Raw genomic sequence first — 13,257 nt, forward strand, 5'->3', positions numbered from 1 at the left:
GAGTCCAGCTGGAGCTACAAAGTGAGTTCAAAGCCAGCCTGAACTGCATAGCAAGATCCTGTCTCAAAAAAGAAAAAACAAACAAAACACACAAGAAATGAATTCCTTGGGGAACAAAAATCTGTTGTAAAAAAAATTGTTTTAAAAGTTTGAAAATGAACCATTAAAATATTTTTAGCAAGGTTAGCATTTTCATGACATCTTTCTGATAACAATGCCAAAGATAGAAAAGTGAAACCAGAAGGAGATGAGAATATTTAATTGCAATAAGTGATGCAAGAAATGATGAATTGGGGGCTGGGGATTTAGCTCAGCAGCATAAGAACTTGCCTTGCAAGCAGGCAGTTGTGAGTTCGATCCCCAGTACCGATAAAAAAAAAAAAAAAAAAAAGAAATGATGAATTAAACCTGGGCAGTGCAAGCGAGGCATGGTGATGCACACCTGCAATCCCACCCTTGGGAAGACTGTAGCAGAAAGTTTGCCATGAGTTTGAGGCTGACCCGTGCCACATGGTAAGTTCAAAGCCAGCCTAAATCACAGAGTGAGACCTATCTCAAATAAATCAACAAATAAATCTGAGCAATGACAACAGGAAAATTCAAATTTGGGCTGAGGATATAGCTCAGCAGCACAATACCTGCCTGGCAAGTGTGAGGTCATAAGTTCAATTCCCAGTACTAAAAAAAAAAAAAAAAAAAGGAAGAAAGAAAAAAATATTCAAATTTGTCACAAGTAGTCTTCTATGTACTAGGTTCAGGATAAGAACACAAACTTAAGAGTAATTTAAGTAAAAAGGAAGTATCAATGATTAAAATAGTAAGTTAAAAAAAAAGACTTAAGTTTGGTAGTGACTTGAATACACAGACAGCTGTGGTTTAAACCTAGAACATGTTCATAATACCTAGTAAGCTTGAGCATAATACATACTAAAAAAAGATATGCTGGAAAGGAATAATAAAGAAAAAGTAAATGATCACAGTTGTAATTACATTTCATAGGCAACTGTCCCAGAGGATTTGTTACAGGTGTAAACAAAATCAGAACCATCTTTGAATGCCATTATAAAAAAAGACCTTAACTACTAATACACTAAAGTGAATCTCTAAAGTTTCTACATGAGATTAAAAACTGGCATCTTGGGGCTGGGGATTTTGCTCAGCAGCATAAGCGCCTGCCTTGTAAGCAGGCAGTGGTGAGTTCGATCCCCGGTACCGATAAAAACGAAAAAGACAAAAACAAAACAAAAGCTGGCATCTTTCCTCTGGCAATTCTGATTGAGATCCAGATTTCCAAATGACAGCATGGACTCAGGGCAGATAACAAAGAAAAGCAGTATGTAAGTCATCAAAGCTATATAATTACTAGCTAGCATATGATAACAAATCTATCAACTGTTTCATTACTGCTAGGATAATTACGTCATAGTTACACGATTTCACTCATGGTTTTTATTTGACTTTTTGCAGCACTGGGGATTAACCCTAAGCCTAGCACATGATGGCAAGTGCTCCCTTACTGAGCTACCGTCTCAGTCCATGGGAAGCTTTCATGAACAGTTTTAGGATAGTTCGAGTGGATAAATTTCCCAAGGATTTCAAGTGTTCAGTAATACAAAATTGTGAGCTTTTCTCTGAGCCCTAAATTGAAACAAACTTGCTTGCCACTTCCAGGAGAGTGTTTTTATAACATAATTGCCTTCCGCGATAGTAAAATTTTAAAAGGCATGGGGAAGGGGAGAACAGAATGGTGGGAGAACATACTCTGCAAAAATGAATTCCATTTACACAGCTACTGTGAGTCACTTCAATCTCTTTGATAAAGATTATAATTAATATTAAATACACATACTCATAAATCTTTCAATGGTGGTGAGAAAACTGATCAAAACAACCTTCAAACCTTACCAACTATTTTAGATTATGAAACTTTATCCATGAAAGCAGATCAAATGCCTTACTCTTTCCAAATAACTGACTGTAAATTGCAAAATTCTTCCTTGCAACATCACAGGGAACTGGTTACAACTTTAAATGCCCATTGCCAAACCTTATCTACTAAAGAAGACAGTCTAAGAGAAGAATCATATGAGCTTGTAGCTACATAGTGAAGAACATGAAATAAGTATCTGACTGAAATAATAAGAATAAAATTACTGTTCAAAGTATTCTTATGTGAGACATCTAAGTGCTTACATGTAAAGAAAGAAAGAAGGAAAAAGAAAGAAGACTGGGGCAATATTACCTGCTAGCAGGAAATTCAGACAAAAGGTCCCTATTCCTGGTGAAAGCAGGCGCCAGGGTTCTGAGACTCTTCCGGTACTCAGTTGGGTGGCTGTGCACTTGACAGCACACACACTGCACCACAGCCAGCAGGGAATGCTGCAGGAGACGGGGACACGGGGAACAAAGACAGGGCAAATTGAAGGGAAGGAAGAGGAGAGGAATGATAGGATAAAAAGGTTTAGCTGTGATGCACTCACAAATACATTTGGATTTGACTCTGGATTAATAAGGCAAACACAGCTTCCATTCTAAGATGAATTAATAGCAGTCTCCTTTCTTGCCATTTTTTGTATTACCATTATTGACTGCATTCATATTTGTAAAATAAACTTATATTAAGATGATAACCAACAACAAAGGCTGAACCATATAGTGTCAAATAAAGTCAATCAAGATGGGCATGCTACAAAGCAAGCAACCTACAAATACAAATTATAAAATAAGTTTACCTAAGAAAGCCTCAATTACAACAGTGATCCTTATTTCAGAGAATATACTGAGGCACAAAGTCACCTATGAGAAATAATCCACAAAACAAAACAAACTAAAAACCCAACGTGATGGTGCATAGCTGTAATCCCAGCACTCAGGAGGCTGAGGCATGAAGATTACTGTGAGTTTGAAACCAGCCTGGGCTATACAGCAAGTTCAAAACCATCTTGAACTACACAGCAAGGGCCCTCTCCAAAAGAACAAAACAAAACAACAGGCCCATCAACAGACTGTAGTACATACTCAAAGTATATTATAGAATTCTAGTGTTTCAGAAAAAATATTAATCTAAAATATATATATATATATATATATATATATATATATATATTAATCTAAATTTTCTAGCTGTAAGTCCACTTTTAAAACTGCCAGGACATTCAGGATAGCAAATTCATGCCTTGTATATCCTATGAAGGTCAAAGTGTACACATTTATTTCCCAGGGCAGTCTATATTCTTTGGGACTTCTATACCATAACTTCTGTGGCAGATGCCGAAGAACTATGGTACACCAGACAAGAGGCTCACACCTGTCATCCCAGCATTCGGGAGGCTGAGGTAGGAGGATCGTTGTGAGTTCAAGATCAGCCTAGGCTACAAACTGAGCTCAAGGCCAGCCTGAACTGCACAGTGAGACCCTGTCTCAAAAACCAAAAAAAAAAAAAGAGAACTTCAGGCAAGTCAAGGGGACTCTGCCCTTACAGAGAGGACCACCCGTGGGACAAACCAAAACAAAGCCTTTGTCTTAAGACCACAAATCTTAAGGCCTAAAAGAGCTCAACACTGTGGAGACCAGTGAAAACTAGCTGAGTTAAAAGTGCCCACGGTAAACAGACTAGAGAAACGAGGCCTGAGAGAAGACAGCCTCACCGAGCAGCAGGGCAAACTGACCGCAGAAGTGAGAGGATCGAGACAGGTGACGGGGAAGCAAAGTGCAGTATCAGAAAGTACAACTGCAAGCCAACCGGACAACCAGGAAGACAGCCCTGCACCTCGGCAGGCATTCGCCTTAAGCCTTAGTCTGTCCTAATCAAAAAAATTCCAGTAACATCCATTCTCAAGTCCCCTTCATGTATGTACTTTTGTTTCATTGTTTCTCTACAAGCTAATTTTTTGCAAGGAGGTACTGAGGATGAACCCAAGACCTTGCACTTGTCAAGCAAGCGCTTGTACCACTGAGCTAAATCACAGGCCCTACAAGCTAATATCTACATCAAATTTATCTCAAAATTTCTCCTTTGTACTTTGCCATGACTCTCTCAGAGGACTGACTTATATTCTATCCTGAATCCTACCAAACTGTTTCCACATTTTCTTATCTTCAAATTCTGGTAAAAAAAAAAAAAAAAAAAAAAAACACTTCTCTCAATAGAGATACTCATAATAAGACTCATTCAAGATAAATGTTGAGGTTTTATGTATATCTTTTTTTGTTTGTTTGTTTAAGAAAAGTCTTGCTATGTAGTTCAGGCTGGCCTTGAATTCACTACATACCCCAGACTGGTCTCAAACTTTTGGTAATCCTCCTGCCTCAGCCTCCCAAGTGCTGAGATTCCTGCCTCCATGCCCACATATGTATGTCCCTTTTTATAATATATTAAGTGTTTAGGACAGAAAATCAATGCTAAAAAATATTGTTTCTCATTTTAAAAAAAAATCACTGAATTTTCTGGTATCCTAAACTTATTAGGAATAACAAAAAATTACACACAAGGAGATGGGCTTAGTAGTGTACACCTGTAATCCCAGCATTCAGAAGGCTGAGGCAGGCGGATCACTGTGAGTCAGCCAGGGCTGTATAGTGAGTTCAGGTCCAGCTTAAACTACATAACAAGACCCTGTCTGGAAAAAAACAAAACAAAACAAAGGTTTACAAAGAGGAAAACAGCACTCCATGCTGTATTAACATTGAGACTCAAAATGTATATACAACATTCATCTTGTCTGGGAAATAACTCAAAATGAATTAAATGAATTGTTAGTAAATTTAATGCCTGAAAATCCAAACGAACAATTATATCCTGAAACATACTGGCTGGCTTCAGTTCTCACTTTTGTTTTTATTTATTTATTTAGTGTTTTTGAGACAGGGTCCTGCTATGCAGTTCAGGCTGGCCTTGAACTCACTTTGTAGGCTGAGCCTTGTCTTGAACTTGCAATGATCCTCCTGCCTCAGCCTCCTGAGTGCTGAGATTTTTATCACTTTTGTTTTTATAACTTAGTATAATATAACTCTTCCTTGGGGTTGGGGATTTAGCTCAGAGGCATAAGCGCCTGCCTTGCAAGTGTGTGGTTGTGAGTTCGATCCCCAGTACCAATAAAAAAGAAAAAGACAAATATATACATATATATACATACACATATATATATATATCTTCATTTTCACTCAGAGAAATAGTCAGACTTTCAGTTGGATCGTACACACACAGAGCTCTAGGCACTAATATCTACTGTTAATACCAATGCATGATGAAAATGGTACCCTAAGCCATTTACTATGCAGAATCTTAGGCACATATAACTGATAAGAGAGTCTTCAACTAATTAAAGACTAAAACTTCAGTACCACAGTACTAAGGCAAAGTGTAATGTTGCAAAAAATAAAGTTATGCAAGTAAAGAGAAATGGAGAAATTATGTTCCTCAACTTCAAAGAATTGCTGAGTCAAAGATTATGTTTCCCCAACTTCAAAGAAATGCAGAGCCTAAGAACTGTAACACAACAATCTCTTAGCAAAACTGTAGTAGGATAGTGAAACCTTATAAAAGAGTAGTAAAGGAAGTACTGAAAATTCAGTTTAAAGAAAAGCAAAGTATGGGGCTGGGGATTTAGCTCAGCGGCATAAGCGCCTGCCTTGCAAGCAGGCAGTCGTGAGTTCGATCCCCGGTATCAATAAAAACGAAAAAGAAAAGCAAAGTGTTAGTTTAAAGAAAACCAAAGTGTTAGATGAGAACCACAACCTGAATGGGCAAGATGGAAAGATCAAATGAAAATGATAGTAGATCTGCCACTTAACACCCAACTGTCTGACAGACCCTGGGTAAGGGACAAATCTTATTTGGTGTTTTATTTTGTTTTGTACTGGAAATCAAACTCAGGACCTTGTGCTTGCCAGGCAGGCACTTGTGCTTCTGAGGTATATCCCCAGCCAAGGGACAAATGTTAGTGCTTTAATAATTTCCTTCCTTACACAGGAACAGTTCTGAGTGATCTAGGATAATATTACATCTCCCAGACAAGGCATCCCTCTTTGCACTGCAAGTTTTCAAATCAATATCCTGGAAGTAACTTTTGCAAGGATTCATATCTGGGTCTAGTTGGAAATTACTGTGTGAGAGAGAGAGACACTTGTTCTATTTCAGGTATTTCTATTTAGTGATCTTAACAGCAACCTGCTTCTTGAAAATTCAACTCATAATTCATTGTGTAACAATTATCTACCACATAAACCAAAGGATAACCACACAAAGCATTTACATTGTGGCTGCCAGTCTAAAACATATGTAGTCTAATTATCACAAATATAAAAAAGGAGAGATCAGTATTTCTCTTAGAAATCTACCAGTCATGCAAATTAACATGTCCAAAACCAAACTCCTGATCTTTTCCCCTAAGCCCCCCACTCCTGCAGTCTTCTCCAGCTTGGTTAAGAGCAATTCCATCTTGTCAGTTGCTGTTGTCAAAATTTGACTTGCATTACTGCTCCCTTCTCTCTCAATCTGTATCTTACAAGTCAGTCAATTCTGGCTGTAACTTCAGAGCAGATCCAGAAAATGACACTCTCAGAACTCTGCATCCAACTTGTTGATCTCACCTAGAAGGGCACAGCAGTCAGGCCTCTATCCTGCTTTCCACCGGGCCGCCTGTGCTAGCCCTGGCTGTGAGCCTTGCAGTGACTTCCAATCTCATGTCAGGGCCTCAGCAGGTGTGGCCTCTCTGTTGTTTTCTGTGTAGCACTAAGGATCCAACACAGGGCCTTGACATGGAGGCAAGTACCCTCCCACTGAGCTAAGCTGGAAGTCCAGGCCCGTGATTTTCCTTACCCTCTTCCTCCTCCGCTCCTGTCACTCTTCACTCTTCTTTGACTATCCTGGAAGCAGAACCACTCCTCCTGTGGGCATCTGCTCCTGCTCCACCACCTCTCAAGGTCTCTTCCCAGGTATCTTGCTCCCTCCCTCTCTCCCTTTCGTTCTCTTCAGTGTTGGGGATGGAATCCAGATCTTGCATATATTAGGCAAGCACTTTACCACTGAATAACATTCCCAATCCATTCATTCATTCATTTATTCATATATATATTTGTTTGGTTTTTGAGAGAGAGCTTTACTACGTAGCATAGGCTGGCCTCTAACTCATGGCGATCCTCTGCCTCAGCCTTAGCCTCAGCCTCCGTGCTGAGACTACAGGCATGCGCCACCATGCCCTAATTCCCAGCCCTTTTTTAAAATATTTTTTGGAGCTGGGGATTTAGCTCAGCGGCACAAGTACCTGCCTTGCAAGCGCACAGTCTGAGTTCAATCCCTGGTACCAAAAAAAAAAAGAATGACCCAGTCAGCAGTGCCGAGGTTGAAAAGCCCTGTGCTAAAGGACAGTGCAGGGACTCTTCTGAGGACATTTTATGAGGCAGCTGCTTCCTGTCCTCCCCTTGGTTACTGATCAGATCTTCCTCTGACTCTTGGACATTCTTATTAATTTCCCTTTCCACTTAAAATACAGCAGCCTTTTATTATCTGCAGATAAAACAACCTCAACTTGCAAAATGCCCTGGCTCAATCACATGCATCCTTGAAACCACTCTCTGAATCTCAAAGTAAAATAATTTGCTACTGTGGGGAGAAAGTGCTGTACAGCGCACAGTAAGATGTTTAGCAGCACCCATCCTCTACCCACCAGGTGCCAGGAGAACCCTCTCTCCCCAGGCACACAGTCAAAACTGTCTCCTAACACTGCTGATATCCCGACAGACAAAACTGACCCTGGGTGATGGCTACTCCTCTAAACTAGACCAAGGCTCCACTCAGGCCAGCACATAGTGGTGTAAGCAATGCTCGGCTCCCAGAAAACTGTAGCTATTTCATGGTAGGACCCAACCTTGAGGGAGAGGGGGTGAAGAAAGCATTCGGACTGGAATCTGTCCTTACTCCTTTTCAGGCCCTAGCTTAATTAAACATATGGCCTCTTTGCTCCTATGCACACAACCGACGGTCTTTTCTACACACACACATACACACACGTGCACTAACTGTCATGATCTTGAGCTGAAAGGTAGCTGCTGCTTTAACCTCTTTTCTTATATTTGTTTTAACAAATTTTTCTTTCTTGTTTGTTTGTTGAGACAGAGTCTCATTATGTAGTTCAGGCTGGCCTTCAATTCACTGTAGCTCCAGCTGGCTTACAGAGATCCTCCTGCTTCAGCCTCCCAGATACTGGGAATACAGATATGTGCCACCACACCCAACAATTCTTTAGAAATTTCTATTCCCTTGTGAAAAGATTCTCTTAGAAAAATCTCCAAAACACCCTGTGCTGTTGAATGACCCCAGTAACTTTCTCCTTGAAAACTTTTTACTGTTTCACTTTCTTTTTGGGGTAGGTGAGGGGTGGGTCATACACCTAGGAATTGAACCCTAGGCCTTCACACTGAGCTACATCTCCAGTTTAAAAATTTTGCTTTTAAATTTTGAAATAGGGTATTACCAAGTGTGGCAGTGTATGTTTGTACTCCCAGTACATCAGTAGCTGAGACAGGAGGATCACTGCAAGTTCTAGGCCAGCCTGGGCCACAAAGTGACTTCAAGGTGAACCCGAACTACATAGCATGGTGAAAACTGCACAGTGAAATCCTGTCTCAATAAGAAAGAAAGAAAGCCCTGGTACCGATAAAAACGAAAAAGACAAAAAAAAAAGAATGAATGAATGAATGAATGAATGAATGAATGAAAGAAAGAAAGAAAGAAAATGCATCTTACTATGTTGCCAGGCTGGGCTCAAAACTGCAATTGTCTTGCCTCAGCCTCCCAGAGTACTGCAATTATAGGCCTATGACACCTCTTAAAAGGGTAAGTGCTGTAACCTGTCCCCCTGACTATTGACTTCCTGTCCTCCATTCAGATTTGTCAACTACATAAACAACAAAGATTATACTAACTATACTTAAGTATTCAGCACTTACTTAAAGCATTTGTTAATCTCTTAACAATTTCTCTTTTATAACTTTTCCAGCATAACAACTCAAATACCTACTTCTGGATAAACAACAGTGCTAGTTTTAAAATCATGCAATTTCATTCACTACACTTCAATCTCAAGGCTCAGTCTTTTTTCTCTTGTGAGTTCCTAGACAGTCCTTTTTCTGACTGGTAGACACCCTACATTTCCCTACAACTAGGTCATTGCCAGACGTGGCAGGGCAAGTCTGCAATCCCAGCACTCGGGAGCCTGAGGCAGGATGATCAAGAGTTCGAGGCAAGCTGGACAACACAGAGAGAGTGTCTCTCTGGGGGGCTGAGGAAGGAGGAGAGCAAGTTTAAACTGAGCCTGAGCAACTTAGCAACTTGTCAAGACCTGTCTCAAAATTTCAAAATTTAACAAAAGGCTGGGGATGTAACTCAGGGCAAAGGTCCTGAGTTTAATCCCCAATAAAAATGGGGGCTTGGAGAGGTGCAGAGAACTAGGTCATTTTCTTAGTTATTCCTTTCCATGACACCATATTTATTCAATGATTCAATTATTCATTGCTTCCTAAAACCACAAGGAAACTGGTCATCTCCAAATCTATGACAAGGGGCTGGGGATTTAGCTCAGTGGCATAAGCACCTGCCTTGCAAGCACATGGTCGTGAGTTTGATCCCTGGTACCGATAAAAAAAAAAAAAAAAAAGACAAATCTATGACAATATTTTAGTGGCATGCTCTTGTACAGTTAATTAAGTAAACAGCCACTGAGAGCCTACCTCATGCTGGCTTCAAAAGGAAAACCTCTGCCTTCACAGAGTTTAAAACTCAGTCATTCAAAACACCAAATATATAAACATACATTATTCAGGAGAGATGAATGCTATGGATTTTAAACTGAGGTCAGAAAAAGCTACCTTTGAGAAAGTGACATGGATTACAACCACAGACTGTACAAGATGACTATTAGTAGAAAGTAATGTTTTAAGTATTTCCTATTAGAATGTATTAAATTGTATTCCAGATAACTAGATCAATACAGTGATATCTTCAAGACAATAGATAATCTACATAATTAAATTTACCCCTGGTCAGTTCAAAATTTCATTCCTACATTGATAACTACAGTTTATCAAAACATGTGGTTTGTTTTTCTATTATGAATACCATTTACATTTAAGAATAACTATTTTTCTTAGATGACAGCAAAAACATAAACTCGACATTCTTCAGCCACCTAAATTGAGGACAATTTGAAATATGAAATAAGTGAAAATAAAAGTGTTTCAAAACAAGGGACTGGGTGATTTAGCGCAGCAGCATAAGCACATGCCTTGCAAGCACACAGTCCTGAGTTCAACCCCCCAGTACCAAAAAACAAACAAACAAAAAAAAACCTTAATTAGGGGCTGGAGATTTAGCTCAATGGCATAAGCATCTGCCCAGCAAGTGCAAGGTTGTAAGTTCAATCCCCAGTACCAAAAAAAAAAACACAAAAACAAAAACTTAATTTTTAAATCAGGCTTGGTGGCACACCTATAGTCCTAGTATTCAGGAGGCTGAGGCAGAAAGATTGTTGCAAGTTCGAAACCAGCCTGGGATACAAAATGATCTCAAGGCCAACCTGAACTGCACAAAGGGAACAAATTCATCTCAAAAAAAAAAGGCAAAAAAAAAAAACCTTAATTCTTAAAAAACAAAAAGGATAGGGGCTCGGGATTTAGCTCAGTGGCATAAGCGCCTGCCTTGCAAGCAGGCAGTCGTGAGTTCGATCCCTGGTACTGATAAAAACGAAAAAGACAAAAAAAAAAGGAATTCTTGCTGGGCATGGGGCTGCACACCAGTATTCAGGAGGCTGAGGCCGGAGAATCGCTGAGTTTGAGGGCAGCCTGAACTACAAAGCCAGACTCTGACTCAAAAAAAAAAAAAAAACACTTAACCCTGTGTGGACTTTTTTGTTTTTGTCTTTTTGAGGCAAGGTCTTGATATGCAGTTCAGACTGGCCTTGAACTTACTTTGTAGCCCAGGCACTCACAGCAATCTCCCTGCCTCAGCCTCACATGTGTTGGGATTACAGGCATGCGCCACCACACTGGGCTCCTAGGTGGACTTTTTTGAGCTTGGATACACATTTAAAAGAATTTATTGATAACAGCAAAAATATACATTATTTACTATGCACTTTTCTAAGCACTTGCAAACATTAACTTGCTTAATAAACAAATATACACAACTCTTGCAAAAAAAAAAACTTCACTCTGAAAAAATATCAATGCAATTTACCTCACAACTATAAGAAATCACAGATCACAAAGTGATCCTAAAGTCTTAATTCTCAGTATGTAGATGTTGTCTATTTTGTGATGCCAGCCATTACACCTTGTTTTTAATTTTTTAAGAGTCCTTCTCAGATGACATTCTACAACAAAATTAAACACTAATGTCCAAAGGCACTTACTGAATGAATGAAATATTCTTCTAGGGATCTAGAATGGTACTAGCTATGTACTATCATCTTTGGGACAGTGAAAAAATAGGCATTCAAATCATTTTCTCACTATCAGAGAAGATGAATGGAGTAAAGGAAAATGGAAATGATCAAAGTCTTTACATGCCTGTAAGAATGTCAAAATGAACACACTTTTCTGCACTAATAAAAATGTAAAAATCATTTTCTGTTGTTCTGAATTTTCTTGAGGAATGAAGTATAAGAAAAGATAGAGAAAATTATACAAAAGGTAGAAGGAAAAAGCCAGATTTTCCCTAATGTAATAACAGATAAGAGATAAAATCTTTCCAAATAGTTCAATGTTTGATCACGTGTATAACTGATAAAGCAAGTCAAATCAGACTGACTGACTGACTGACTGATTGATTTTGTACTGAGAATTGAACCCAGGTCTTCACAATGAGCTACATTCCCAGCCCCCGTTTTATTTTGACAGAAAGGTCTTGCTAAATTGCTCAGGCTCCGCACATAACTTAGGATGCAACTGCTTAAGCAGGATTACAGGTTTGTGCCACCATGCCCGGCTCATATGTACGATTTTAAAAAGAACTTCCTATTTTGTGATAATATTAAGAAATGTAATATTCATAAACGTTACTACTTTAAAAAGAAACTTACTCAACGTTATAAATCAGGGAAGTATTTGCTGAATCACGTATGTATTGTTTCCTTTTACACTACCTGTAGTATAAAACAATCTGCAAAAATCAAGAATTATGCCTACTACACAAGTTACCATTACCCCCAAGTGTGTCCCTACAATCAGTTAAAAGTAGTCATCAGCTTACATGTAAAGAGAAGAGAAAGGGATCTTAACCAGGCGTTCTGAATTCACTGCTTCCAAGTTGGAGCTAGAGCCTACATTTAGCCAGTGTCTTGAGACAAATATGGAGAAGCCAAGAACAGTAACAAACTGCCAGTTTACTGAGTCATGTTTCTGACTAAAACTGTTTTATGGAATGGAAAGAATGACATTTGGGAGGTTTAATCATCACAGATGTAAACTCCCTGGCTGAAAGGGTCTCGGATGCAAAAGCCTTGGGTAAGAATAATGGGAGACTCCAAGGACTCCAGAAACAACTCATCAAAGCGGCTAACTGGTTATTTACCTAAACCCAATCCTAACTGGGCAAACAGTCACGCCCTGCGAGGCTGGCGAGCGCCAGCGCCAGGTGAGGACCGCGAGCGCCGCGAGGCACGCGGATGTTCCGGGGACCCCACCGCGCCGACGCCCCGCCACGGAGTGCAGCACGGACCGCCAGTCCGTCGCATCACCCGCCGCGGGCCTGGGGAGAACGCCCCCACCGCGAGGCCACCCGGAGCCGCGACCTCTGCCCCCGCCAAGCGACGCAGCCGCCCCCCGCCGCCCAGAGGTCGCAGGTCGCCACCAACTCGAGCCAGGAGGCGGCGGCAGCGGCCCCCGCCCGAGGCGCTAACTGACCTGGAGAGGTGCTTCAGGATCTGCTTCTTGATGATCCCGGCCATGGTGCCAGGGCGCCGGGAGCCGCGCGCTCTCGCCGCTCCTTACAGCCTCTTCTCTTCAGGGCCGTCTCCACTCTGACCGGACTCAGGCGGCCAGAGGAGGGGCGCCTGGGCGCTCACACCCGGGGGAGACTTGAGACCCCGGCTGAGGCTCCAGCAGCCGCCGCCGCCACCACTGACTCCGCCGGGAGCCCGGAGCATGACGTTCAGGCCGCCACACACACCGCCAGCGCCATCTTGGCTGCCGCATCACCTAAGAGACCGGGGAAGGAGGGGCGGGGCTGGGAGGTCGCGAGGCGGGGCCAACGGGAACGGG

The 13,257-nt window shown here is 40.9% G+C and overlaps 1 protein-coding gene across 5 annotated transcripts in view; it reads right to left on the minus strand.

The window, feature by feature from the left end:
• The window catches only part of Bltp3b (bridge-like lipid transfer protein family member 3B), a 134,727-nt gene extending 121,518 nt beyond the window's left edge, over positions 1-13,209 (minus strand). For 3 of the 5 annotated variants that reach the window (XR_010049447.1, XM_063255421.1, XM_063255422.1), the window contains exon 1: positions 12,901-13,209. Coding sequence is in view for 4 of the 5 variants with exons in the window: in XM_063255421.1 (XP_063111491.1) it covers positions 12,901-12,944 (44 nt within the window). In the remaining variant the exon portion in view is untranslated. The remainder of the gene's footprint in view (positions 1-12,900) is intronic. The other 2 variants (XM_063255419.1, XM_063255420.1) reach the window with 1 other exon arrangement.
• Between the last annotated feature and the right edge of the window lie 48 nt (positions 13,210-13,257).

Source organism: Cavia porcellus, unplaced genomic scaffold, assembly GCF_034190915.1.
Source record: "Cavia porcellus strain 051 isolate PalLab524CR breed Dunkin Hartley unplaced genomic scaffold, mCavPor4.1 scaffold_8, whole genome shotgun sequence".
NCBI lineage: Eukaryota > Metazoa > Chordata > Mammalia > Rodentia > Caviidae > Cavia > Cavia porcellus.